At 35.2% G+C, this 27,760-nt stretch overlaps 4 protein-coding genes across 13 annotated transcripts; 1 reads left to right on the top strand and 3 right to left on the bottom strand.

Moving 5' to 3' along the window:
* Positions 1 to 1,784: 1,784 nt before the first annotated feature.
* On the bottom strand, positions 1,785 to 4,277 carry LOC140980523 (uncharacterized). Its single transcript, XM_073446398.1, has 4 exons — positions 3,069 to 4,277; positions 2,505 to 2,712; positions 2,288 to 2,417; positions 1,785 to 2,195 (listed from the first exon to the last, which is right to left on the bottom strand). The coding sequence occupies exons 1-4, from the start codon at positions 3,923 to 3,925 to the stop codon at positions 1,936 to 1,938; spliced, it is 1,455 nt and encodes a 484-aa protein (XP_073302499.1). The 5' UTR covers positions 3,926 to 4,277; the 3' UTR covers positions 1,785 to 1,935.
* A 1,358-nt stretch (positions 4,278 to 5,635) lies between these two features.
* Positions 5,636 to 8,480, bottom strand: LOC140980524 (uncharacterized). Its single transcript, XM_073446400.1, has 4 exons — positions 8,134 to 8,480; positions 7,111 to 7,212; positions 6,779 to 6,905; positions 5,636 to 6,302 (listed from the first exon to the last, which is right to left on the bottom strand). Exons 1-4 carry the CDS (start codon positions 8,359 to 8,361, stop codon positions 6,085 to 6,087), a joined length of 675 nt encoding a protein of 224 aa, XP_073302501.1. The 5' UTR covers positions 8,362 to 8,480; the 3' UTR covers positions 5,636 to 6,084.
* Positions 8,481 to 9,415: 935 nt separating this feature from the next.
* On the top strand, positions 9,416 to 13,614 carry LOC140980522 (phosphomethylpyrimidine synthase, chloroplastic). 2 transcript variants are annotated; one of them, XR_012175964.1, is made up of 7 exons: positions 9,416 to 9,611; positions 10,305 to 10,617; positions 10,761 to 10,888; positions 11,141 to 11,967; positions 12,192 to 12,874; positions 13,050 to 13,161; positions 13,329 to 13,614. XR_012175964.1 is itself a non-coding variant. In XM_073446397.1 (6 exons), exons 2-5 carry the CDS (start codon positions 10,307 to 10,309, stop codon positions 12,870 to 12,872), a joined length of 1,947 nt encoding a protein of 648 aa, XP_073302498.1. In that variant the 5' UTR covers positions 9,416 to 9,611; positions 10,305 to 10,306; the 3' UTR covers positions 12,873 to 12,874; positions 13,050 to 13,280. The 2 variants fall into 2 exon arrangements, 1 of the variants encoding a protein (XP_073302498.1); XM_073446397.1 differs by lacking the exon at positions 13,329 to 13,614 and having other exon boundaries at positions 13,050 to 13,280.
* A 93-nt stretch (positions 13,615 to 13,707) lies between these two features.
* Positions 13,708 to 20,307, bottom strand: LOC140980520 (pyruvate, phosphate dikinase, chloroplastic). 9 transcript variants are annotated; one of them, XM_073446390.1, is made up of 21 exons: positions 20,134 to 20,306; positions 19,493 to 19,783; positions 18,542 to 18,598; positions 18,183 to 18,416; positions 17,807 to 17,944; positions 17,566 to 17,728; positions 17,211 to 17,446; positions 17,011 to 17,139; positions 16,743 to 16,922; positions 16,512 to 16,649; positions 16,199 to 16,363; positions 15,961 to 16,122; positions 15,763 to 15,852; positions 15,507 to 15,645; positions 15,180 to 15,357; positions 14,951 to 15,080; positions 14,696 to 14,824; positions 14,466 to 14,603; positions 14,263 to 14,340; positions 14,087 to 14,178; positions 13,708 to 13,981 (listed from the first exon to the last, which is right to left on the bottom strand). In XM_073446390.1, exons 2-21 carry the CDS (start codon positions 19,730 to 19,732, stop codon positions 13,954 to 13,956), a joined length of 2,844 nt encoding a protein of 947 aa, XP_073302491.1. In that variant the 5' UTR covers positions 19,733 to 19,783; positions 20,134 to 20,306; the 3' UTR covers positions 13,708 to 13,953. The 9 variants fall into 9 exon arrangements, 8 of the variants coding, with proteins under 8 accessions (XP_073302491.1, XP_073302490.1, XP_073302492.1 ...); XM_073446389.1 differs by having other exon boundaries at positions 13,708 to 13,996; XM_073446391.1 differs by lacking the exon at positions 17,807 to 17,944 and having other exon boundaries at positions 13,708 to 13,996.
* Positions 20,308 to 27,760: the final 7,453 nt, after the last annotated feature.

A 27,760-nucleotide genomic window follows, 5' to 3' on the forward strand; every position in this document is an offset into this window, starting at 1 on the left:
ATACAATTCATCGACAAAAAGGTTTAAATTACCGAGAGATCATATGTACATTTTTTACTCACTTTTACAACGCAAATAGTACATCGAACATAAATATTGTCTTTTTCTTTACTTAAAATCATTTTCTTCATTTCATAACAAAAATGACAAGTCAATACTACATGTGTAACAACGGATATAGCAATGTAGAAGGTTTTCTGAAGCCATATAAGAAAGTGCGATACCACAAGGATGCATGGGGCAATGGTTCCATTGGTCCACAAAATTACAAGGAATTCTTCAATGCAAAGAATTGCTCTGCGCGGAATGTAATAGAAAGAGCATTTGTATTATTGAAAAGGTGATGGGCCATCTTGCGAAGTCAATAATTTTTCCCATTGAAAGTTCAAAACTGAATTATCATGGCATGCATTCTAATACATAATTTCATTGGATCGGAAATGTCAGATGATCCTCTCCTAGAAGCTGAGGACGCAACTAAAGATATGTTCGGTGCTATGGGTACAATTCTAGGGATAATAATAGATGAGAGGGTTTTTATAACTGACAAGTTAGTGGAGAATCCAAAGAAATCGATATTTTTCTTCAGTTTTGCTAGAAACTCTTTGGTTAAACAAATCTTAAAAAAGAGTGAGTTTAATATCTATTTCTTTAGATCTTCTATTTCAGACCAATTATGTTTTGAGAAACATAGTTGAAAACAATGGTTTATTTTGTTTTGACAGTANTTGGTATCTCTTTGTTTATTTATTTTTTTAAATGCATTTAAGTTAATGTGAAATGTTAATTGTATACATACATATATAGATACATATACACATACACACACGCAGATATATATATATAGCATAATTTAAGTATTGAGACGTGCAAGTACAAGGTCTTGATAACAATGAAAAATAAAAATTTTTATGGTAGGATTAATTTTGTCGTATATATCTCACATTTATCATATCTTATGGATCAAAATAATTAGCAATGATAAATTATAGTGTCCGGTAAAGATAAAATGTATGTTTTAATAAATATTATGTTTGGTCTAATGCATACATCATTTTATACAGGTTCTTTTAACACGACTACTTATTAATTACAGTTAAACCCCTAATTATATTAATTTGTGGGGTGTTGGAGAAATCTTTTTTAAAATTTCATAAATATCCCCATATATTTTTTTTAGACAAAATTTATTACAAATTTAATGAAACCTTCCCACTTTTTATTTAATTTTCCATCTAAATTGAATATTCCACCTAATAGAAGGATAAAAAAAAATAACCACCGCCTAATACAAGTTATATAACACGGCTAGTTATTAATTAAAATTCAATTCCCTAAATTAATTAATTTGTGGGGGGTTGGAGAAATATTTTTTTTAAAATTTCTTAAATATTCCTATAGTTTTTAGGCAAATTTATTACAATACATTCCCAACTTATTCAATTTTCCCTCTAAATTGAATATTTCACCTTAAATAAAAACTAACCATGTATGTATGTCTCGGATTTTTCGTTAATTTTTTTAAATGCAATGTATGTGATTCGGTTGCTAGTATAGAAGACATGCAAAGTATTTACACAAAAATTTTTGTGAGACGGTATCACACTATCATGAGTCAATTTTATGAGACAAATATCTTATTTGAGTCAACCATGAAAAAATATTTTTATGTCAAAAATATTACTTATTATTATAAATATGAGCAGGTTGACTGTCTTACAGATAACCGTGTCACAAGAGACTACTAAAAAATATATAGGAAATGTATAGCATACTGATGAGATCGACATCTTAGCATGAAGACCGAATAATAAATGAAATTTGAATTCATGCTAAATTATAGGCATCAGCATAAATGAATTGTTATACGTAACTTGCAATAATTCAATCTATTTCATAAAAATCCAACAGAAGATGGATATGAAAAACAGAATCCTAAGAGGGAGACTTCCAAATTTCCTTTGAATAACACGAATGAGTTATCCTCACAGCTCCTTGTTTAAGTTTTTTCCGACTTGTTTTCAGCTTTGTGGCTGAATCTTCAACTTTCATGATATCAACTTTTACTATGTGATGATCTGAAGTTCCTTTGGATGAAATTACAGAGTATGATCCAGGTACAAACATGTAAGGCAAGCATTTGGATCCCAATATGTAATCGACCCGAGTACCGTACTTGCAAGTCCCTTGTACATCTGCTTCAAACGGATTAAAAAAAAATTGTCTTATGAGATTTTTTGGTTCTATTAAAGATGAAATGTTGTGAGAGAGAGAATTTTTTAAGTACTTTGGCCTTTGGCAATCATGACTACTGGCTCACATTCCCCTGGGAAATTCTTGGCATCTGTATATTCTCTGTCCTTCAAGAAATTCGTTACCTCTACTTTTGGAGTTGGTTTACCTATTTCTTCATAGTACTGTGAAAAGATTTAAAATCAAGAAATTGTAATGTTTCACTTACAAATGATAAGAGTAAATGTTGGAATCAAGTAATTGATTTCGACCTTTACTATGTCAGTCCATCTTTGTACTGAATAATCTGATGCATCAAGAGAGTTGAGTCCTCCAACCAATACATGGGGTTGCTCGTTCGATTGTATTATTGCATTTATTTGTTTCATCCTCCAGTTTTCGTCCAAGTGATCGAGTTGTGTGCAGTAAACGTTTAGCTCCCCTGTCCACGGTACATCAATAGTTGCCTTCACCACATTCCTGCATCAAACATGTCATGCATTAGTCTGCAGATGGTATCTTTCTTATCATGTAAAATTCTAATATTGTTGATCTAGATTAGCACTATTTTATTCCATCTTCGTGTTAATGTTGTAATATTTGACACTCTGACTTGTGGTAATGGTATAACTCAGATCTCTCAAACTCGACAACCCAAACACGACTTTTTGATTGCTATGTCACACAAGCTGTCACAGAGGATGATAGTATGGCAATCATTGATTTCCCACGAATATAAAAATGCACTTCTATATCCAAGGAAAAGGTAAAAACGTGGTGCAAGACGATCAAGTTTCAAGAAAATTAAGAATAATTTCTTGAAAAGTCAAAGAAACCTGAAATCTTTGTCATCATAGATTCTCTGAACTTTCCACCTCTTGATAGGCCATTTTGACAGAACAGCATTGCCATACTCAGGAGCCCAGCTCTCAGCGAACACGTAATTCATCCCCAAAGCACGAGCCAAATCAGATAACGGCCTCATATCGTTTTCTTCATCAGCCTTCACATCTTGTAGAGCCAAAACATCAGCATCGACTTCTTTAAGCACATCGAAAATGGTTCTACTTCCACATAGACTTGCATCATTCAACCAATGAGTCATGCTTGCCGGGAAGCATATAGGAGACCTCATTGCAGCGAGGCTGTTGTTAAAACTAAACGAAGAATCCTCAACGATGTTGAGAACCTTATTTTGTGCTAAAGAGATCTCATTCTCTGGTAAGTTAATCGAAACCTTTGACTTTGATTTAATATGCATATTCTCTTTGGGAATGTTTCCTGATACTCCATTTGATATGGGATGAATTGGGGATTGTTTGAGTATCCCTCTTGGATGACTTCTTGCCGGAATAAATGGATTATCAATCTTCTCTTCATGAATGAAATTAACTAATTTTTCAGACTTTTGTACAGCTGGAGCAAGAGAGAACAAAGCAGCATTGAAGGAAGCAAGACGAATAGGCCTTTGAGCTTTTTGATGGAGTACAGATTCAGCTGTATCTGTTGTTTCTCTTCGCTGCCTATTCGAACTAAACTTGCCTAGCCTTCTGATCACAAGTTTAGGCCTTGGATGCCGCCATGCGGTCCACCTTATTTTCCACCATAAGCGCTTAAACCTCCTGCTGAGAGCATACAGCATGTAAGTTAACTCTTTGCTGCATGAAGATTTGGTAAATTTTCTTGATTGCATGGTATAGATGATGAAAATTGTTAGCTCTTGCTTGGTGAAAACTGATGGATTATATTAAGAATTCGATATCAAGAGGTAGGTTTTGATCATGGAAAATGGTGGAGATTGTGATAGAAAAGTGGATATACTGACAAAAGAACAATCTCAACTGCTCCAAAAAACTGAGTTAGTGTTTGACAAATTGAGGCTTTTATTATTCAACTTCTTTTTCATGACGACAATGCATGCCAACAACTCCCACCTGTGAAACACGACTTTATGTTAGTCCAGTTGGAATCAAGAATATGCAAAATGGAAAAGAAGCAAGTTTTCAATGACTAGCCAACCCTATAATATCAATTTAATAATAAAAAGAAATTGTCCGAACATCATTCAATTAGTTCCATCATCATTTCCGCGTTCGAGTGGCACCGAGTTTTTCATGAAATGGAGTTTGTTCATGAACCGGAATCAAGAAATCTGTTGATATTTTGAAGAGTTAAAAAAGGGTTCATGGAAATGTCCATATTTCAAAAAAAACATTGGATACCTTTCTTTCCTTTCTTCTTTCTTTCTTTATCTTCCTTCTTTTTTTTGTTTTTGTCTTTTTTAAAGGTTAGACTTCTTTGGAATCTTTGTCAATATTTGATTGAAAGATATATGAGATGCATGATTTTCACCTGTTCAGTTTGTTCCTAAATCTAGGCGAACCCTTCTACTATAGACTCATCGTAATTGAGACAAACCGTAGCCCTTAAATTACTGCGGATTGCCATAAAGTTTGTATTTCACGGGATCTAAGGTTTACAACAAAGTAAGTGTACACACCTAAAACAACATTCCTGGTACATCATGGAAAGAATCAAGGGTCGATTTCGATATAGGAAGTTGTATAATAAGCTCAGCTTTTTAAAGTGAAGTAAAAGCGTTTTTGACGTTTGAATAAATGTTAAAAAGCGATTTTGTTTTTATTTGTAAATACAAAAAATAGAAGCCTAGAAGCCAGAAATTATATATAATTTCTACAAAAACAATTAAAACAACTTTTGTAATCAAACAATACATATTTTTTAAGAATAACATTTTAAAAAAAAACTTTTAATCAATTGGCTTATGTAGCCAAATCGACTCTAAATCAAGCGATCCCACTTGAACTTTCTCAAATTATGAATTTGAGTTCAACTTGACTCAGTAGCATTTCCAGTTACTCAAACTTGAGAAGCTAGATTTTTCCAAGCATCCACTTGAGATTAGAGGGTATGGAAATGATTGTCAAATCATACTTTGATGGAGAAAATAGAAAAATAAATTGTACTATGTATTGCAAATCAAATCGGATGGCTCGACGACTATTCGAACCTTAAGAAAAATTACGCCAGCTAACCCTCGACTTAATGTTCAAACTACTTGACATTCGAGCAAAAGCAACTGGCAAATGGTTAAGACTCCCTTCCATCTCCGTGCTTTATAGTAGTTTAGACCTTTGCCAGCTGCAGGTTTGAAATAGGAAACTACTACACGCCAGAGATTGTTACTCTATTTGGTCCCAACAATATAAAGAAGTCAAAAAGGAGATTGAAAATGTGTGTGTGAAAATGATATATGGACTTAGAATTACTAAAAAATATAGAGAGAGAAAAAGAAGCGATGCAATAATGAGGCAAGGATCAGATAATAATAATAAGCAGTTGTTGAACCAAGAGTCTTAACTTCTACCAATTAATTAAGGGATATATAAATGTATTAGATACTAAGAATAGAAGTCAAACTATGACGCCTTCAAATAAAGAAATTCATATGTTGAGAACTCACTCAACAATGTTTTTAGCTTTCACACAATGAGCTAGTTTTCCAGCAATTTTTCAAGTTTCCAACGCTGTAATAAAGTTACAAAGTTAACACCATTTTACCTTAAACCGATTTTCACGTACTCTAGGAAATAATCGAATTGCCTAATCATACTCTGAAGAGCATGCGACACGAGATTTGATTGAATCATTTCATTGACTGATGAAAATTCCTGGGATTCTCAGCTAAAATAAATACACAGGCTTTCTTCAGATGATTACCAAAAGCTACTGCAGACTTCTGTGCCTCTTCAGTTCCTCGGAAGATGGCAAGATACTGGCACAAATTCCAGAGAGCCACCAAATAACGATTCCGAGTTTGCCTTTCCTCTACTATGAAGCAAACAATGCATCCAAAAGATTGGAAGGTGCTTCATCTTTTACACTCTGGTCAAAAAAGCCATTCGAATAATTTTCTTTCCTTAGTTTTCGCTCCTCAGCAACAGATTCTGCTGTTTCACCGCAGAAATTTTTCTTTGTTTGCTTAAAAGGTTTATCAGCAACAAGAAACTTGCTGCCTTCACGTGTTCGCTCAGAGAATCCTGCCCAAACTGAAATATTTTTCCAAAAATCAATACTTCAATTTAATTGGTTTCTTATTCCCGAAGTGATGGGATTTTTAATTTGATGAGAAGGAAAAGGTCGGCAACAAAAATCAAATAAAGTCTTTGCAATTATAGCAATAGAGCATTGAATCAATAAATCAAACTGCCTAGAGCTTAAAATTTGGACCCTTTTAGTGCAAATTGTTTTACACATGTATTGTTCAGCTTATCAAAGAGGTTGTCAACTTGAATGTATAGAAGCCAGCCCTATATGACTTTTACGAGTCATGCACCTATCACATGACCACCATATTCTCACCAAATGAACTGGTAGAGTAAAATGACAGAAAAATAACAAAGATTTATTTTAAAAAAACGTGAATCCCCTTTTCTAGGCATCATCAATCAGGATGAATGTGCTAATACTGTAACACATGTTGGTGCGATGCACAAAAAATTAAACAGTCATGGGAATCTCGTACCTGCGAAATGATGCAAAACAATAGAAGCTGCAACAGTAACATTCAATGAAGCAGTGCCACCTCCATATTGGGGAATATAAATAAAAAAGTCACATATCTCACATTCCTTATCAGAAAGCCCTGTTCCCTGCAAAAAATGAGAAATTTTAAAAATATATGCTAATAAATAAACAAGATCAAAAGAACCAACCGGTAAGTTTACCAGAAAAAGATGATTTCACGAACATGCAAAATCATACTTTGAGGAAGTTTATATTACGTTTAATACATCCAACCTCAGCTAATCACAAAAATTATGATTTTGAAAAGGGAATTTTTTATCAGTGTCTCACCTCGTTGCCAAGTAGAAAAGCAGTGCTCTTTCTGAAAGGATGTTCATTCACAGCTACAGCATTTTCTGTTATCTCCACACCACATATATCACAATCCCTTTCCTATTCAACTCAAAAATTATATGCCAATCTATCAGCTCAGGAAATAACACCTTTACTCATTGAAGGCAGAGAACTCTAAACACTTGCCATTGAACAAGAATAACAAGCATGTATTCAAGATTTTGGCTAATAGCACTCTTCATGATCTAGTGTAGACAACAGTGAAAGAACACCAAATTAACTTCTTGAAGTGAAATTAAAGCTATAAACCAAAAGCATTGAAGTGTTGCTTCCATACGAAGACAAGCAGGAAAAAATCTTTTAAACAGAGAATTCACTCAGCGATTTTTTAGCAATCAAAGATCAGCAATTCCTATAAAAATAACAAACCACAACTCAAATTTTCAAAGTACGCTGCCGCTCGTGGTGAAATCGCAATATGATGTATGAAAAAAACCCAAAAGGAGATATATAGTTTCAACTGCACAAGTTATAAGTAAAACTTTTATTTGTCCCGGGCAAACACAAACGACTAGGTTTCATAGCAGAAAAAATCAAATAAAATATTGACATTGCGATATGAGTTCGATATGATGTTAAAAGGAACTTTTAACAAAATTACAAGCTTCGAACATCCAATTTTCAAACACCCTTTTAACAATATTACAAGCTTTGAACATCCAATTTTCGGCAGTGTTTGAATTGAGATGCCTCGGAAACTGCAGGCCCAGTTCCTGGGGCTTGACATTAATTTCTTCGTTATTTAAAATCGTTAAAGTCTAACATGGAAAAAATTTCAATTTACATGTAGGAAACGGACGATTCATGGTCTAAAAAACACCTTATGCAAATCAAAAGGAGGAAAAATATTTTTCTTTTCGTTGGTTTAGGCTTCAGAAAAAAATGCAGCACAGAGACGTATGTTTTAGATGACATGTTGACAAAAAACATACAGATATTCTAATGGAAGTATGAGAAAACCTTGAGAAACGCGCGGGCCAGAGTCAGAGATTGGAAGTGGCGGAAGCGGACGTGTGGCGTGGACCCATGGCTTCCAAACGCGTTGAAATCCCTCCGCCCAACCAATATCATCTCCGCCACGCCAAACGCAGTGGCGCTGCGAGCTAGCGTCCCTACGTTGTGCCTTTTCGAAATATTGTGAACCACAACGTAGCTATCGTACTTTCCCTCCTTCTCCCCGCAATCCATACTTCGATTTCACTAATGTAAGACTCTCTAGCTCGTTGGGATAGCGTCGTGCGGCGGCGGCAAGGCGGAGGTAGGGGTTTTCCTTTTCCTCCTCGGTGGTTTAAATGGATTTACGAAATCCAGTCAACAACAAAGTCCAAACAAAATTATAGTATTTCATTTTAGTCCCGTTAATTACTATTTTCTCAAATCTCACCCTATCCTTCCAATATTTTAGGACCAATATTACAAGTTCATACATTCTACACTTTGACAAAAACTCATATGAGACGATTTTGTGATATTTATATTTTATTTGGATCATTTATGAAAAAGTATTATTTTAGGAAAATTGGTCTTCAGTCCTCAGCCGTCGATTTTTGTTGTGTTCAGTCCCTGGGTACTTTTTTAGTACCACATTTTCACATGAAGTGTACCATATTTTGTATGACATAGTACCACAATTTTGTGGGTAGGGAGTGAACCCAAAGAAATATTTTGACTGGGGATTTTTCACCAACTTCCCCTATTATTTTTATGCTAAGAATTTTACTTTTTATTGTGAATATCGGAGGGGTTGACCCGTCTCCCAGATAAAGATTCGTGAGACCGTCTCATAAGAGACATACTCTTATAGTTTTGGTTCGAATTTAGCACCATGGTTCTAAATTGGATTATCTGATTTCGATTCTTGGTTTTTTATGCAGTCATTTGAAATCGTTATCGAACGATTTATGATTGAATTTAAGTGTGTTTCTTTCGTTTCTACGAACTCAAAAAGAAACTTATTGAATCATAACATAAGTCATCAACAAACGTTAGAGAACTCTTCGAAACTCAAGNGAAATAATTAGATAAATTTATAAAAAAAATTCAAAAGATGTAAAAGTATAAATAATATCCTCCATTTTTATGATATAATATAATATAATATCCTCCAATTTATTTATTGATTTTAATATCCTCCAATTTACTAGAGGCTTTTGCATTAAAGACTATTCAACTACCTCATATAAAATATAGCAATAAATAATGATTTATTGGTGAGGTGTAGAGAATAGAGATGATATTTTTTTCCCATTTTTCGTCGTTTTGCAAGAGATATTTGTGACAAAAAGCTCCAATTTTGTTAGAGAAAATCTGAATCAGTCCACTTTTTAGTAACTTTTTCTCGGATATATAAAAACCCGTGTAGATTGAATCTGCTCACACTCCTTCATTTTGCTTCACACATAGCGAGGCGTCCCTCTCGGTTATAATCACCAGCTAAGGTTTGTGTTTCTTTTTCCTCTTTCTTCTGTATTTTGACGATCCGGCTTAGAAATCATGGTTTAAAAGGTTGTAAATTTTAGTTTATTGATAAATATTTCTGCATGCTGTTTGTTTGGCTGCTATTTCTGGATTTCGAGTTTACTGAGTGTGCAGCATAAAATTTTTGAATGCATGGGGGTGGTGTTTATTGCTTCTTTTTTTTCTTTTTATGAAGATTATGTTTCATTTATTTGATGGGTTTGAAGATCTAGTCATGCTTTGAGCGTTAGATTGATATCCTGGGTGAATTCTTGGATAATAGCGGATTGATCAATAATTACCTGTAAAATTCTCACGTCTCCCTTATCATTGGGCTCAAGGTTTCGCATGAAGATTGAAAAGGAAGAAGCTTTAGATACGCGCAACATTTTTACCTTGAAAATATTGGTTGTGATTTGGCATGGTGAAAGGGTTTTATTCAGGAACATGTCAAAATGGATTTCAGATCTTATTGGAGTCTATTTTCATGTTTATATGCATCCTTAGGCACTCGTTGCCATGGTTGCAATTTTTTATCATGCTACTTGATAATGGTATGAAATTTTTTTATGGATGGAACAGTGTTCATGATTGATGTTTAGCGTTAACTGCTTTTTTATATATATACCGGTTTGATAAAAGGCAATCTTGTTATGTTTTTTTTTCTAAAACAGAGATGGCATCGATGCAAACTAGTCTGGCATCAGTGGTGTGCAACAACAGAAATCATTCGACTTCCCTGAAATTTCTGAACAGCTCCTTCTTCCGTGGGATTGATGTGAATGGACGGGTGACTAGCTTACACAGAAAGGATATCGATTCCTCTTCCTTTGCAGGCCCCAAAGCTACATTAACCTTTGATCCTCCTCCTGCAACCAATAAAGAAAAGATTAAGCAACGGAAGCACACGGAAGATCCTAGTGCTCCTAACTTTCTTCCGCTTCCATCCTTTGAAGAATGCTTCCCTAAAAGCTCGAAAGAACATGTGTGAGTTTTTCTCTAAAATATCATTTCTTCCATTGTAACTCGTATGGTTGCAACTGTACTTGATAATTTCGAGCTTAACTAAAGTTAGCAAATCTTTTCCTCTTTGTTGAAACATGTCTAAGGTAGTGATACTTCTTTTCCAGGGAAGTCGTACATGAACAATCTGGTCATTTGCTTAGAATTCCATTCCGACGCATCCATCTATCAGGTGAAAACCCACCTTTTGACACCTATGACACCAGTGGTCCGCAGAACATCAACCCACATCTTGGTAAGCGCTTGTGTTATTTTTCACAAATTTTTTCCAATTTGTTCGGAATTGTCCTTGTTCTCACTTTTACTTTACTGTCGTGATTGCGTAGGTGTTTGAGATTGCTCAGGTGTATGACACTGATAGACTCATGCATGCTGCATATATTATTGAATTTTTAAACTTCATATAAAGTTTTTGTGAATATCCTGGTCATTTTTTGGTTTTTCAGTTCAGATGCTAAAAAATATATGGAAACGGTTTGTTGAACAGGACTCCCAAAATTGAGGAAGGAGTGGATTGACAGAAGAGAGAAATTGGGTGGACCAAGGTTTACTCAGATGTACTACGCCAAGCAAGGTATCATTACTGAGGAGATGGCATTCTGTGCCGCTCGTGAAAAGCTCAACCCAGAATATGTGAGATCAGAGGTTGCTCGTGGCCGTGCAATCATTCCCTCAAACAAGAAGCACTTAGAGTTGGAGCCGATGATAGTTGGACGCAATTTCTTGGTGAAAGTAAATGCTAATATTGGAAACTCTGCTGTTGTAAGTTCCATTGAGGAAGAGGTTCACAAGCTTCAATGGGCAACAATGTGGGGTGCTGATACCATTATGGATCTTTCAACTGGACGTCACATCCATGAAACTCGTGAATGGATCTTACGCAACTCTGCTGTACCGGTGGGAACTGTTCCCATCTATCAAGCTCTCGAAAAGGTTAACGGGATCGCTGAGAATCTTAGCTGGGAAATTTTCAGGGACACGCTAATTGAACAAGCCGAACAAGGTGTTGATTACTTTACGATTCATGCTGGAGTTTTACTCCGGTACATCCCACTAACAGCTAAGAGGATGACTGGAATTGTTTCTCGCGGAGGGTCCATTCATGCAAAATGGTGCCTAACTTATCACAAAGAGAACTTTGCATATGAGCATTGGGATGAGATTCTAGACATTTGTAATCAGTATGATATATCATTGTCAATCGGTGATGGATTGAGGCCTGGATCAATTTATGATGCTAATGATACTGCTCAGTTTGCAGAACTCTTAACTCAGGGCGAACTGACCCGAAGAGCTTGGGAAAAGGATGTGCAGGTAACAAGAAGAATTTTTATTACGTATACTAGTAGTTTGGCAATACGAAAGGTCACTTGACGCTTTCGTAATCCCCAAGCTATATTTTATTTTATCGTCAAACTTTATTATTAGTGTCATACTGGGTCTTATAATCGTAGTTTGATAGATCAAACGGATCATATTTGTAAATTACTCGTTTAAGGTGTTTTTTCTTCACCCAAGATGATACGTCATGCATACAGGTCATGAATGAAGGCCCTGGACATATTCCAATGCATAAGATTCCCGAGAATATGCAAAAGCAGCTGGAATGGTGTAATGAAGCACCATTCTACACTCTTGGACCTTTGACCACTGATATTGCTCCTGGATATGATCATATAACGTCAGCCATTGGTGCAGCCAATATTGGGGCTCTTGGCACAGCACTTCTCTGTTATGTAACTCCTAAAGAGCATCTTGGTTTACCTAATCGAGATGATGTGAAGGTCGGGGTTATAGCATATAAAATAGCCGCTCATGCAGCTGATTTAGCAAAAGGTCACCCCCATGCTCAAGCTTGGGATGACACACTTAGCAAGGCAAGGTTTGAGTTCCGGTGGATGGATCAATTTGCTTTGTCACTGGACCCAATGACTGCCATGTCATTTCATGATGAAACCCTCCCATCTGATGGCGCTAAAGTGGCCCATTTCTGCTCCATGTGTGGACCTAAGTTTTGTTCTATGAAAATAACTGAGGATGTAAGGAAGTTTGCTGAGGAGCATGGTTACGGGACAGCAGAGGAAGCAATTCAGCAAGGCATGGAAGCTATGAGTGCAGAATTCTTAGCTGCAAAAAAAACTATCAGTGGGGAACAACATGGTGAAACTGGAGGAGAAATCTACTTGCCGGAAGATTACATGAAGTCTAAAACTACCTAAAGGTGAAGTTTCTCTTATATGAAATTTTGCTAAGAACTATGGAAAATACAGCCCTAATGCTACAGCAGTTAATGATTAAAAAAACAAGAAACAATTAGAATTTTTGCTCTGTCTCCGTGAATCTATATGTAACACCTCTTACTCATTTTCTTGATTGGTTTATCTCATTAATTGCAGAATTTTCTTCCAAAAGCATAACAGACCATGATGTGGTTTCCGATCCCCTGATAATGATCTTTGGTGGCTACTTATGAACGCGGATTAGAGTCGTTATCTTCAAGCACAGATGGTAAGTTAGATGAAATGGCTGCTAGTTTGTTGAACAGCTCAAGAGAAACATCTTTATTTGATATTGTCTTTATTAGTACTAGTAGTCCGCAATAAAAAACCCTTTCTTCATGTGCTTTACTGATTAGTTCACTATATAATCCCGATTATTGATGACAAACGCACCAGGGGTGTCTGTATCTGCTCAGTACTGACCGTTTGGCCAGGAAACTGGCAGTTCAGGCTGAGAAAGTCCCTTTGAACCTGATCAGGATAATGCCTGCGTAGGGAGTGTGCATTTTTTTTTTTTATGCTTGCACAGGGCTGGAGGTTCATCCTTTGGTTCAGGCCATCGACTCGATTCTTTTGCAGCTTCTGGTTTATACTAGGAAATATTTGCCACATATCTGGGAAGTTTCATATTTGCTCGTTTCTCAAATCTTAATCTTTCTGGTATACAAATTGAAGTTACTGACCTAAGCCAGACTTCATGTTAAGCTGTGGGAAAATATTGAGAAGTGGTAAATCTTTTAATAAATTAAGTTCAAAACATATAATGCAAACACACTGTCAATAGGAATCCGTGATTCTCCTAGTTGTCAGCATTTTAACGAGACTAGTCCACCATAACCAATTCCTTGTTTCGTTTATGTAGAAATTTACGTTTACATGAATTTATATCCTCGTGTAAATATCGAGGATCTTGGTACTTATATTTGTGTAGAAGAAAAAACAAAAACTTCCACGATTTGTACATCTTATTTATATACAACTCCTTCCGAGTATATGCCAATATTTCCCTCCTGAAATGACTTCACACTGCAACTTGTGCTGCAGCTAGCCTTGCAATAGGCACCCTGAGAAAATAACCAAAATTACAGAAGATATCAAACTTTTAAAACAAAATAATTTTAAGATTGAAGTATAGGTAGGTAGATGGATGATACCTGAAAGGAGAGCATGAAACATAATCAAGCCCAGCTTCTACAAAGAAAGCAACAGAAGAAGGCTCCCCTCCATGCTCTCCACATATGCCCACCTGCCATTTTACCGTGTCATATGACTTGAGTCTAAAATTTCTGTAAGGGCATTTGCTATGCAAATTGATTCGAGAAATGCTCACTTTTAGGCTCGGTCGAGCTGCACGCCCGCGCTCAGTTGCTATCTTGATAAGCTGGCCAACGCCTTTCTGATCAAGTACCTATCGCCAAGAAATAAAACCATCAAATTTTGATATGATACAAGCTCCAAAATTTTTTAAAAGGTTAGGCTCGGTTTTGTTTTTTTTCCCAAAAAATATTGACACAGTCACGAAAAGTGATAAACCTCAAACGGGTCGTTTGGTAGGATGCCTTTTGACAAGTAAATAGGAAGAAATTTGCCTACATCGTCTCTGCTATACCCAAATGTCATCTGTGTAAGGTCATTTGTCCCGAAGGAGAAGAACTCTGCTTCTTTTGCAATCTTCACACACAAATCAAGAAAATAAAAACTTCATTTCGATCCTTCAAATGTTCTCTGATCGTTCCATTAGTGCAAAAATGCAAGTTCCGTACCTCATCCGCGACCAAAGCAGCTCGAGGAATTTCTATCATGGTGCCTACTTTATAGCTCACAGAGGCACCCATCTCCGTAAAGACTTTATTCGCAACTCCACGAACCAAACTAGCTTGATGACTCAATTCCTGAGAAATATAAATAACTAGATTTTAGCTGCGGTCGCATTCCCATCTCAGCTCCATTGGATACAACCCGAGATCGAGGGCGTTTCCAAGGATCAAGATATGATGAAAACAGTGTCTATGACATGCCTGAGGTGTTCCAATTAGAGGAACCATTATTTCTGGCAGGACTGTAATGCCTTGGTTGGCCATGGAGATGGCAGCCTGGAATATTGCCCGAACCTGCATTTCTGATAGCTCGGGGTACGATATTCCTAGCCTGAAAATTTTGATTCATCCATACATAAACATAGAGATGAGAGATATTTGAACGTGATGATAAACACTCAACTGACAGGATGAGGAAAAGGCACAACACCTGCATCCCCGAAATCCAAGCATGGGATTTACCTCTGATAATTTCTCTATCCTTGAATAAACTTCGTCTTCACTCATACCTGTATCAATGGTTAGTTCCCGGACAATCTGTTCTATGTCGCCTTCTGGTAAAAATTCATGTAGTGGAGGGTCTAAAAGTCTGATTGTTACTGGCAGACCTGAGAAATGTTGGGAAAAAAAAGGATCAGCTTTTTATTTAATGGTTTATGCAATTTTCATTTCATTATCCAAGTGTAAACTTTATTACATATATGCATATAGTGACATCATAGAATATAAGCTGTTAGTGCTAATAAAAAAGATTTACCATCCATTGCTCGAAAAATTCCTTCGAAATCAGCTCGTTGATAAGGCAACAGCAAGTCCAAGGCTTGTTTCCTCTGTTCGAGTGTAACTGCCATTATCATCTTTCTCACAGCCTTGATCCTCTCGTCCGAAGCAAAGAACTGAGACAAATAAAGCGCGAACAATATCATAAATCATGTTATTTATGATTAGAAAGACCAACATACAAGATCAAAGAAATAATATATGCACAAGTTTTGAAGCAGAGGAATACTTACCATGTGTTCTGTCCTGCACAATCCGATCCCTTGTGCTCCATTACTCCGAGCTGTTAAAGCATCTTCAGGCGTATCAGCATTCGCCATAACCTGATATTTTAATCATCACCACCCACGAATTAGTAACAATACTTGCAAAATTTCAAGATTTTGATACAGAGAATGGTGCTCGTTCTATTTCACTAGTCTTTGAAGCACCTTGATTCGCCTTATTTCATCTGCCCATGACATAAAAATCTCCAAATCCCCAGTCATAGCAGCAGGGGAGAGCTGCTGTTTACCCAAGATTACTTCACCAGTAGATCCGTTAAGAGAGATCCATTCTCCTTCATGGATAACTTTGTCTCCAACCATAACAACCTGCATTGTTCATGAGATTTACATACGATTTTTTTAAACTTTGTTAAGATTTTTTTTCTTAATTCAATACTCAGACCTTGTCAGAGTCGTTAACGCGTATGTCAGAACAACCAGAAACGCAACATTTCCCCCATCCACGAGCAACAACTGCTGCATGAGACGTCATGCCACCTCTAGCAGTCAAAATCCCAGCAGCTGCATGCATACCTCCTACATCTTCTGGACTTGTTTCAGTTCTCACCTTAAACCAAGTAAGATCAAGAACATATAACTTTTAAGATCAAAACAATATTGAGGAATGCAACATTCTAGGAAATTATGATCGCGATAACTATTTACATTATGCATGGGACATCAACTGTTAGAAAGGACAGGATCGATGATCGTACCAAGATGCAACTCTTCCCTTGAGCATGCCATTCTTCAGCATCTTCAGCAGTAAAGACGACCTGTCCAACTGCTGCACCGGGAGATGCAGGTAAACCTTTGGCTATCACGTAGTTCTTGTAAGCAGACGGATCCTCAAACTAAACCAAAATAGCTAATGTTAATTAGAGCATGGAGTTCTATAAAACAACGGGTACTTTCTTGGAAAAATATTTATCTATTCGTTCTTGTACCTGCGGATGAAGAAGTTGATCAAGATGCTGAGGTTCCACCATTTTTATTGCCATACGAGAATCAACAAGCCCTTCTTCTACCATGTCTACTGCAATCTTTACAGCACCTTTACCTGTACGCTTACCAGATCTACATTGTAACATCCATAGCCTATTTTCTTGGACAGTGAATTCAATGTCCTGCAGCATACAACAACTTCCTTATCTGCACCAAACCTGAAACATATTTAATTCGAAAAAGTTCAAAAAATATATAACATATTAGTACCATCATATCTTTGTAATGCCCCTCTAGTATTTTACAGTTTTCCACTAGCTCTTTATAAGCTTCAGGCATACAATTCTTCATGGTATCCAAGTCCTCTGGGGTTCTAATTCCAGCAACAACATCTTCTCCCTATAAAGCAAAAAACCCATGAAAAGTGTATATCTTCAACGTAAATAGAAATTACTACATGTGATTGAGACCTGCGCATTAATCAGAAACTCCCCATAGAGCTTGTTTTCCCCAGTACTCGGATTTCTTGTAAAGAGAACACCTGTTCCTGAAGTGTTTCCCATGTTTCCAAATACCATACATTGAATATTAACAGCGGTTCCTTTCAGACCAGTTATTTGGTTAATGCTTCGGTATTTTATCGCCCTTGGACTGTCCCAAGAATTAAAAACTGCTTTTATAGCCAACTCCAGTTGCTTCTTTGGATCTGATACGAACAGAATGAAAAACTCAGCTGAAATTCTTGAAATAGATTGTAACAAAAATAGTACAAATTTTGACCCTTTCCGTTAAACTAAAGCTTCTTGAAGGAAGGGGAAAGCATACCGGAAGGGAATTTTTCACCCTTAGCTTCAAGATAGACGCTTTTGTATTCTTCCACCAGCTCTTTTAAATCAGAGGCTGTTAGATCAGTATCAAGCTTTATGCCACTTTTACTTTTCATCTTTTCTAGTTTTTCTTCGAACAATGAATGTGAAATGTCCATTACCTTAAAAAAAACCATAACATTGATAAATTTTGAACTTGCATAAGAAATGGCTTCACACAAGGGAGAAAAAAAGCTTACAACATTTCCGAACATATCAAGAAACCGTCTATATGAGTCATATGCAAACCGCTCTCCACTTTTCGTCCCCAAACCAGCAACTACTTCATCGTTGAGTCCGAGATTTAGAACCGTGTCCATCATGCCAGGCATAGAAATCTAATTTAACAAAATGGTTTCAATGATTCATTAAAACCTGTCAATGGTCCTAAACATAACTGTTTATCTTCTTTTGGATCTATTTAAGGTAATTTTTTCTATCTAGATTCTTATGATTGACTTTGATGATTATATTAATTAAACCATAAGCATTTGAATATCAAACTTCATATTAAAATCACATTAAGCTAAAAACTTTGATCCAAAATTAAAATGGTTATGTAAGTACAAAACTCACCGCTGCACCAGATCTAACCGAAAGGAGGAGAGGCTTCGAGGGGTCACCAAGTGAAGCTTCCATATCCCCCTCCACAATTTTTAAACCTTCCAATATTTCGTCCCATAATCCTTGCGGCAGCTTCTTGCCTATTTGCTGATATTCTTGACACGCCTCCGTAGAAATGGTGAATCCGGGTGGAACTGATAGACCAATGCTCGCCATTTCAGCAAGATTTGCACCTTTTCCTCCTAACTAGTACAGATTATGAATCGGGTTTATTTCGGTAAATGAATGACATCCTAATATGCTAAATAATTTGGGTATTAAAGAGTAATAACAGGAAAGATAAATTCTTATTCCAAGATTTACCGACTTACCAAGGACTTCATGCCCTTGTTCCCCTCACTCCTTCCCTTGCCAAATGTGAACACTCTCTTTGCAAACAAAACAACAAAATTTCATCAACAAATGAACATGGAACAGACGAAAATCTAAGGCAAATATCAGAAATAAATTCAAACATTAACCAAAATCCAAGCAAGAATTTTTTATATCAAGAGCATCATTAACATAACGAATTCACAGTTAATGCATACTTTTCATTTTTGCAATTACAATATATAAATGGCTTACCCCGAATTTTTTAACAACAGAATAAGAAGAATAACAGTAGTTTATGAATTAACTACCTTCATGGTGTGATTTATGAAGAAAAACCAATAAATCCTGTAAATGCAAATTTCAAATAGGATAGCAGAGAGGCTCAGCTTATGGTGTCAAGTAGGAAATAGGAAATACGTAAGAGTCAAGAAAAAGATTTAACACCACATATACACGTGATATTTCTACTGCCAGATGGATACTTCAAGCCACTACAGGACAACTGCTGCACAAACACAAGCATGTCCGTTTTAAGGTTTAAGAGTAGTCAAAAGAAAATAACTTATAATCAAATGCTTCTTATTCAACTCTGGATGAAAGTGAGAAGTAAAGTATACATAGATTCGAGTGAGAAGTAAAAATATATTTTCATAACAAGGTCCAAAATTCGGTTATGTTTTTTATTTACCTTATAAGAAAAATACATATTTTCATAGAAAAGTTGAAGAGAATACTTTGGTTTGTCGCACCCTTTTGACATATAACAAACTAGTAATTTACCGTTGGATTTTTCGCAGAGAAGTATTGCTAATTTTCATGTAATACAGGGACTATTCCCTCCAACTGTCGTATGAAATTTTACAACTAACATATATATTAACTTCGCAAAATTTGATATACATTAATTATTTGATTCCGATCCCTTAAACCTCCGGTAAAAATCTAACCTTTGTGGTAGCTGGAGTAGGGTCTGATACAGGACTAAGTACGGCTCGTGCCCTTTTCCTCGGCTCTGGCTTTATTAGCTTGATTCTTGAACCATGGCACAAGGTGGCTCGATCCGAGCTCGACCTCTGGCTAACTCGAGCACGACAAGGATACAGCCTGAGAAGATCAGTTTGATCCGCATATTTCTCCTTCAATTTTATTCTTGTATGCACATCATTCGCAGTGCACCTGATCAGCATGTTTTTACACCGAACGACAAATCTTGAAATTTCTTGATTTTGATGTCTTCCCTGCAAAACAGAAACACGCACTCAAATCAAACACTTCTCTAGAGAAGAGCATCATCAGGACTAAACTTTAAGTCAAAAAAGGAAAAGGGTGTAATCAACTGGATTAGCTATCACTGCATGTAATCAATTTGAGATCTTTATATTGTTTCATATGATCGAATAACCGAAAAAATGGAAAGAAACTAACTTGATTCCAAATGGGTGGTGAACAAAATAAGTTATCAAGAAGTTTCTATACGCATTTTCCATAGCAACACATACTACACATTCAAAAAAGGTTCAATAATTTTTGTCGAAACAAAAGTTCGAGCTTGTGAAGAAAAACGATCAAGTTGTTGCAACCATTCAACCTTATTTTGATGAAACTAATGAATGGGAATCAAAAGACCAAAGACCATTATTGTGCAGAAGCTCAGAGTTCTTCCGAAAAAATGGCGGTTGGTGTTTTGGCTAATCGTGTATATTGTGTGGTTTATTATGAAGCTATAGTGATTTCTTGAAATTGCTCGACTTGGATGCATTAGGCACATCCAGGAAATTAATAGAGAAATACATAGGCAGTTGTTTGAGATCCATTATTTGGACATTGTCTGTTTTCCCACAATGTGGGACAGGATTTGTGGCACTCATACCAATGAATCGAGAATGTTCAAGATTTCAATTTCATGTGATGACAAAAAAACAGTGTAATATTGGTATTAAAAATTGATTGGGTAACATCGATGGTATTCAGTATGAAGTTTGGGATGATGTTTTTGATTCAAGGATTTCAATTTTGTGTGATGACAAAAAAGGGAGGATAACGTGTGATGAAAAAAAAAGGAGGATAACATTATTGGTTCGTCTCAAATTTAGATTTTTTTACGCTAATCAGTCATGGACCGAGCTTCCTTCTTTTTTTTTTTTTGAAGGAAAGCTTCCTTCTCTTATGATAATTTTAACCAAATGAACGGATATTGTGCCAGTCTTCTTTCCGAATGAATTCTTCTAAAAGAAAGTAGACCATGAGGAATCCAAAAATTACACTCTCGTTCTTCTCGCAAGTCAGTTACTTCTAAGAATATTCAGGTTTGAGATCCAATTATAACAAAATTTTCTCTAATAATTAAATAATAAAGATTTTAGAGTTTTAACCAATCTCTTGGGTTTTTAAATGTTATTTTAAAAATACTAAAAATTTTGAAATAATAACTTTGAAACCTACTAGCTTGTTATTCATAATTTGCTACTTGTTATCTCGTTATATGTGTATCGACCCGATTTAAATTCATCATATTGATTTAAATGATGTAGGTTAAAAAGGAGATAATCAACTTAAAGCTTAAAAACTAACAAAAATGCTATGTGATTGACCGACGATTTCGGTTGGGAATAAATCTAGCAAGCAGACTAGGTCAAGTTATAGTAAATGGATGATGAGTCCAAGTATCGATTCCACATAGACTAATATTTAATTACTAGAATTTTTATCACTTAACTTAAGCTAGACAAAATAAATAAAAAGATTATATGTGAATTATTAATCTAAACTATTAAATAAAATAATTTCAATTAAAAACGACGGATTCAAATTCAAATAAAAAACTAAGACACACAATGATATCAAACTCTACCATGTTAACACGTGTTAAAATCCAATTAATTATTTAATTCTTGACAATCACGGTGAAATCCCCATTTTTATTTATTAAACGATTCCTCGAGTTAATAAACATATTTAAATCTAACAGTCCAATTATTTCTAATTGAATTTAATTAGATCTAAATGTATTAAATATTCGTGGAATTTCAGTTTTCACCTAAAACCGCACACTGAAACCGAATACTATTTCTAGTCAGTTTAATCATGTGTTGATGACGTCTTTGTTGCTATATTTAATCAATCATCTTCCGATTTGTGATTAATCAACAAACATGTAAATAGTTGATCAGGCTATTAACAAAAAATATTAAACTAACATCAATCAATAATTAAAATCGAGAAAAATAATATATTGAAAATAAACAAAACATCAAACAAAGTATTGTTTGGCCCTATCGTGGTCTTATTCTAAATAAAATTATTCCATAACTTCAAAACAAAAGTGAAAATTCATGTTTAAGAGCATAGAAGAAAACAAAATAAAGAATAAGTGAAAGGAATTTTCAGTGATTTGTGGCGTGTGTTGAGGAATTCCTCATGTCTCTCTGCCTTCTGTCTCTATCTTCCTCTTCGTTGATGTATTCAATGTAGTCTTCGGCTCTCTTCCTTCTCAGCTTCCTCCCTTCACTTCTGTTCCATTCTGTTCACTTCTGTCCTCTCTCCTCGGCCTCTTTGTCTGTACGCTTCTCTCTTCTGTCTCTCTCTCCTCCTCTTCCTCCTTCTCTTCTCTCTCCTCTCTCCTCTCTCTTATGTTCTTCTCTCTCCTTTCTTTTTTCTATATGTTCACGTCTCTGGCTCTTCTCTCTTTGGTTCTCTGTCTCTCTCTTCCGAACTGATTTTTTCTTTCTTCTTTTTGCGCCTCCCTTTTCACGTCTCTGCCTCTTCTCCTTTTATCCATACTCAATGGGCTTAATCCTCCAACTCCTTAAAGCCCATGTCAAATTCAAAAATTGTAGATATTATTTTAGAGATTTTATTTATCAATATCTGCACATATTTTCTTCCAAAACTTCAATATTATCAAGGAATAAAATATAAATATTTTATTTCATTTTTTTGATATTTTTTTCCTTTGAAATTTTGTAAAATCATCTTATCTCTCAATTTAGACATTTTTTCCTCTTCTATTCAAATCTACAATCATTATAAAATTAATTAAGATAAACACAAAACTAGGGATAATAATTCTAGATAAACACAAATATTATAAAATCAAATCCCTCAAATCTCTATAAGATTTGGGCTTATCAGTGATTAAATTGAACCATTTTTTATCAAGTTTGATCGGACAGTTATTTTTTAGTGGTGTGCATATATTGATCGATATCAATAATGATTTTATTTAAAATTAAAAAATTTTGAAAAAAAGGGGGGAAGTTGGTGAAAAATCACCAATCAAAACATTTCTTTGGGTTCACTCCCTACCCACAAAATTGTGATACTATGTCATACAAATTGTGGTACATTTCATGTGGAAATGTGGTACACTTCATGTTGAAATGTAGTACTAAAAAAGTACCCAGGGACTGAACACAAAAAAAAAACGACGGCCGAGGACTGAAGACCAATTTCCCGAAAAAAGGTGCTAAAGTGGGGCCTTTTTATTGGTCAGAGAATATTCCCTATGCCAAGAATCATCAACACGTGCCTTAGTTTATGCCACATAAGAAGAGAAGAGGACAAACCCAGCTCCTGCCTATCTTATCTGAGTGGGTCTCATGTGAGACCGTCTCACGGATCTTAATCTGTGAGACGGGTCAACCCTACCCATATTCACAATAAAAAGTAATACTTTTTCATGGATGACCCAAATAAGAGATCCGTCTCACAAATACGACCCGTGAGACCGTCTTACACAAGTTTTTTCCATCTTATCTATTCTCGCCGCAATATTTCCAATTTTTTTTCTATTTTTAACGACAACATATTATACCTTATAATCTATGATTTTTATTTGTCACATTGGTTTATTATTATATTTTATTTATTTATTAAGTTTTTTTTGAGATGATATCAAAGATTTTTATTAATGAGACGGGTTCACTCTGTCATATTTATAATAAAAAGTAATATTTTTGACATAAAATATAATATTTTTCATGTGTAAGCCAAATAAAATATATGTATCACAAAACTGACTTATGATACTGTTTTACAAGATTTTTTGTGTTATTTTTATATAGTAAGGCCCCATAATAAAATAGAAATGAATATGATGCATAAGTTTAATTGAGTATTAATATCAATCTCTGTACTAGATAATGCAAAGTACATGTGTCCTAATTGTATAACAATTTTCTGAAAAGTGATAAAGAAAAAATCAAATTTAAATGGGTGGAATTATATTTGTTAATTAATTTCGAAATTAAAAGGAAAAACTACATGATGCTTTCTCATGAAAACCATCCTAGTGTTGTGAAAAAGTAAAAATTTACGGTAAAAAGTAAAAATCTCAAACTCTCAAAATTATCACACTACACACTTTATAATATTTTTCTCTCAACTCAATTGTGATTTTCTTCACAAATGAGAGATCTATTTATAGAAATTTTTTACAAATAATCCAAAAATAAAATACATCATTACCTACATCATCACACACTAATTTTCAATATTCAACACCTAATTTTACCTAATTTTCAACATTCAACATTCACATTTTCAACACAAATATTTAACACATTTTTAAATAATTTTTCAACACTCCCCCTTGTGATGATGATCATAATGATTGTATACATTACGTGTTTTTATACTGCCTCGTTAAAAACCTTACTAGGAAAAACCCATTGGGATAAAAACCATAGTAAGGGAAAAAGAGTGCAGTCACGTAAACTCCCCCTCATGTTGACACGAACAATTCTTCACAGATTTCGTAGATTGCGCATCCCAATATTATATATATGCTGTCTGAATATTGTCGTTGGAAGTGCCTTTGTGAAGAGATCTGATGAGTTTTCACTTGATTGAATGTGACGAACATCAATACATTTATTCTTCTCAAGCTCTTTGGTGAATGCGAAGAACTTAGGAGGAATATGTTTAGTTCTGTCGCTTTTTATGTATCCTTCTTTCATTTGAGCAACACATGCAACATTATCTTCATATAGTATCATAGGCTTCTCGTCGAATGATAATCCCCATGAGATTTGGATATGTTGGGTCATTGATCTTAACCACACACATTCACGACTTGCTTCATGTAGTGCAATAATCTCGGCATGATTTGATGAAGTTGTTACGAGTGTTTGTTTCTGTGAACGCCAACAAATTGCAGTGCCTCCACGAGTAAATACATATCCAGTTTGAGAACGTGCTTTGTGTGGATCAGATAAGTATCCAGCATCGGCATAACCAATTATACTTGGATTAGCATCTTTTGAATACAAAAGTCCCAAGTCTGTCGTTCCTCGTAGATAACGGAATATATGTTTAATTCCGTTCCAATGTCTCTTTGTTGGATATGTGCTAAATCTTGCCAATAAATTTACGGCAAAAGATATATCAGGCCTTGTACAATTTGTAAGATACATAAGGGCACCGATAGCACTTAGATATGGTACTTCTGGACCAAGAATATCTTCATCATCTTCACATGGACGGAATGGATCCTTTTCTATGTTTAATGATCTAACAACCATTGGAGTACTTAAAGGATTTGATTTGTCCATATTAAAACGTTTAAGGATCTTTTCTGTATAATTTGTCTGGTGAACAAATATTCCACATTCTTTTTGTTCAATTTGTAAACCCAGACAATACTTGGTTTTTCCAAGATCCTTCATTTCAAATTCTTCTTTCAAGTATGACACAACTTCTTGAATTTCCTTATTTGTTCCAATGATGTTTAAATCATCAACATATACAGCAATAATTACGCATCCGGATGTTGTTTTCTTAATGAAAACACAAGGGCATATTGAATTATTTACATATCCCTTTTTCATCAAGTGATCACTTAGCCTATTATACCACATTCTGCCGGATTGCTTCAACCCATATAATGATCTTAGTAATTTCACAGAATAACATTCTCTGGGTTTTGAACTTTGTGCTTCAGGCATCTTAAATCCTTCAGGGATTTTCATATATATATTACTATCAAGTGATCCATATAAGTAGGCTGTAACAACATCCATAAGACGCATTTCTAAATTTTCAGATACTGCCAAGCTAATCAAATACCGAAACGTAATTGCATCCATCACAGGAGAATACGTTTCTTCATAATCAATTCCAGGCCTTTGAGAAAAACCTTGTGCAACAAGTCGAGCTTTATATCTTACTATTTCATTTTTCTCATTTCGCTTTCGAATAAAAACCCATTTGTATCCAACAGGTTTTACACCTTCAGGTGTAAGGACTATAGGTCCAAAAACATTACGTTTATTTAGCGAATCCAATTCAACCTGGATGGCATCTTTCCATTTTATCCAATCCTGCCGATTTTTACATTCACCAAAAGATTTTGGTTCATGATCTTCATTATCATTTATGATGTCGATTGCCACATTATAAGAAAATATATCATCAATTTCTTCTATATCTTTTCGGTTCCATATTTTTCCAGTATTAATATAATTGATAGAGATTTCATGATTCTCGTCAGTTTGTGGTTCTGACAAAACATTTTCATCATCATGTGTTTCTTCAGGAACATCATTCTCTATTTTGTGATCATTATGTGTTTCTTCAGGAACATCATTCTCTATTTTGTGATCATTGTGTTTCTCTATGAATTTTCTTTTTCGAGGATTTTTATCCTTGGAACCAACTGGCCTTCCACGCTTCAGGCGTTTAATGACATCATGACTATCTTCAATTTGTTTCTTCGGAATTTCAATTCGAGCAGGGGCATTTGCAGCATGTATATATGATTTAGTTACCCCTTTTGTGTCTGCAAATGCATCTGGTATTTGATTTGCTATTCTTTGCAAGTGCACAATTTGCTGTACATCTTTTTCACATTGTTTTGTTCTTGGATCCAGATGTAACAATGATGATACATACCATGTAATTTCTTTTTCGGTATGTTTCTGTTCTCCCCCTAACATTGGGAAGATTTCCTCATTAAAATGACAATCAGCAAAACGTGCTGTGAACACGTCGCCTGTCTGTGGTTCAAGATATCGAATGATCGATGGACTATCATAACCAATATAAATTCCAATCTTTCTTTGAGGTCCCATTTTCTTTCGTTGAGGTGGTGCAATAGGCACATACACCATACATCCAAAAATTCTCAGATGAGAAATGTCTGGTTCTTTACCAAATGCAAGCTGCAATGGGGAGTATTTATGATATGCACTTGGTCTGATGCGAATTAATGAAGCAGCATGTAAAATTGCATGTCCCCATATAGAAATAGGGAGCTTTGTTTTCATAATCATTGGTCTAGCAATCATTTGCAGACGTTTAATCAATGATTCAGCCAATCCATTTTGAGTATGTACATGAGCAACAGGATGCTCAACAATGATTCCCATAGACATACAATAATCATTGAAAGTCTGGGAAGTAAATTCACCAGCATTATCAAGTCTAATTTTCTTGATTGTATAATCGGGAAATTGATTCCTCAATTTTATTATTTGAGCAAGTAATCTTGCAAATGCAACATTTCGAGTTGACAATAAACATACATGTGACCATCTGCTGGAGGCATCAATCAATACCATAAAGTATCTGAATGGTCCACATGGTGGATGGATTGGTCCACAAATATCACCCTGAATACGTTCAAGAAACATTGGTGATTCAGTTTGGATTTTGGCTGGTGATGGTCTTATAATAAGTTTTCCAAGAGAACATGCTTTACATTGAAACTTATTATTCTGAAAGATCTTCTGGTCTTTCAATGGATGACCATGTGTATTTTCTATAATTCTTCGCATCATTGTTGAACCAGGATGTCCTAATCGATCATGCCAATTGGTTAATATTGAAGAATTATCAATTACCATGTTTGATTCAATGGGACGTATATGTGTATAATGCAATCCAGTAGGGAGCATTGGTAGTTTTTCAATCACATATTTCTTTCGTGATTTATATGTGGTAAGACACATATATTTCTCATTCCCTTCATTCATTGTTTGAGTATCATACCCATGGGAATATATATCATTAAAACTCAACAAATTTCTTTTCGATTGTGGTGAATATAAAGCATCATTGATCAAAAATTTTGTACCATTAGGTAACAAAAATTGTGCTTTACCACATCCTTTAATCAAGTCTACAGGACCTGATATTGTATTCACCGTTGTTTTTGTTGGTTTTAGTTCCAAGAAATATCTTTTATCTCGGAGGATAGTGTGCGTTGTACCACTATC

Source organism: Primulina huaijiensis, chromosome 7 (genome assembly GCF_012295235.1).
Source record: "Primulina huaijiensis isolate GDHJ02 chromosome 7, ASM1229523v2, whole genome shotgun sequence".
Taxonomy (NCBI): Eukaryota; Viridiplantae; Streptophyta; class Magnoliopsida; order Lamiales; family Gesneriaceae; genus Primulina; species Primulina huaijiensis.

Excerpts from the sequence above, each read along its gene's own strand:
- LOC140980523 (XM_073446398.1), bottom strand. The coding sequence starts at position 3,925 with ATGCAATCAAGAAAATTTACCAAATCTTCATGCAGCAAAGAGTTAACT. Across the intron at positions 2,713-3,068 it reads TATGATGACAAAGATTTCAG|GAATGTGGTGAAGGCAACTA; the intron begins GTTTCTTTGACT and ends TGTTTGATGCAG. Across the intron at positions 2,196-2,287 it reads CATGATTGCCAAAGGCCAAA|ATGTACAAGGGACTTGCAAG; the intron begins GTACTTAAAAAA and ends CGTTTGAAGCAG.
- LOC140980524 (XM_073446400.1), bottom strand. The coding sequence starts at position 8,361 with ATGGATTGCGGGGAGAAGGAGGGAAAGTACGATAGCTACGTTGTGGTT. Across the intron at positions 7,213-8,133 it reads TGGCCCGCGCGTTTCTCAAG|GAAAGGGATTGTGATATATG; the intron begins GTTTTCTCATAC and ends TGAGTTGAATAG. Across the intron at positions 6,303-6,778 it reads TGTTTTGCATCATTTCGCAG|TTTGGGCAGGATTCTCTGAG; the intron begins GTACGAGATTCC and ends AAAATATTTCAG.
- LOC140980522 (XM_073446397.1), top strand. The coding sequence starts at position 10,307 with ATGGCATCGATGCAAACTAGTCTGGCATCAGTGGTGTGCAACAACAGA. Across the intron at positions 10,889-11,140 it reads GAACATCAACCCACATCTTG|GACTCCCAAAATTGAGGAAG; the intron begins GTAAGCGCTTGT and ends TTTGTTGAACAG. Across the intron at positions 11,968-12,191 it reads CTTGGGAAAAGGATGTGCAG|GTCATGAATGAAGGCCCTGG; the intron begins GTAACAAGAAGA and ends TCATGCATACAG.
- LOC140980520 (XM_073446389.1), bottom strand. The coding sequence starts at position 19,732 with ATGCTGATCAGGTGCACTGCGAATGATGTGCATACAAGAATAAAATTG. Across the intron at positions 16,364-16,511 it reads AAGGGAAGAGTTGCATCTTG|GTGAGAACTGAAACAAGTCC; the intron begins GTACGATCATCG and ends ACTTGGTTTAAG. Across the intron at positions 14,341-14,465 it reads TACCAAACGACCCGTTTGAG|GTACTTGATCAGAAAGGCGT; the intron begins GTTTATCACTTT and ends TCTTGGCGATAG.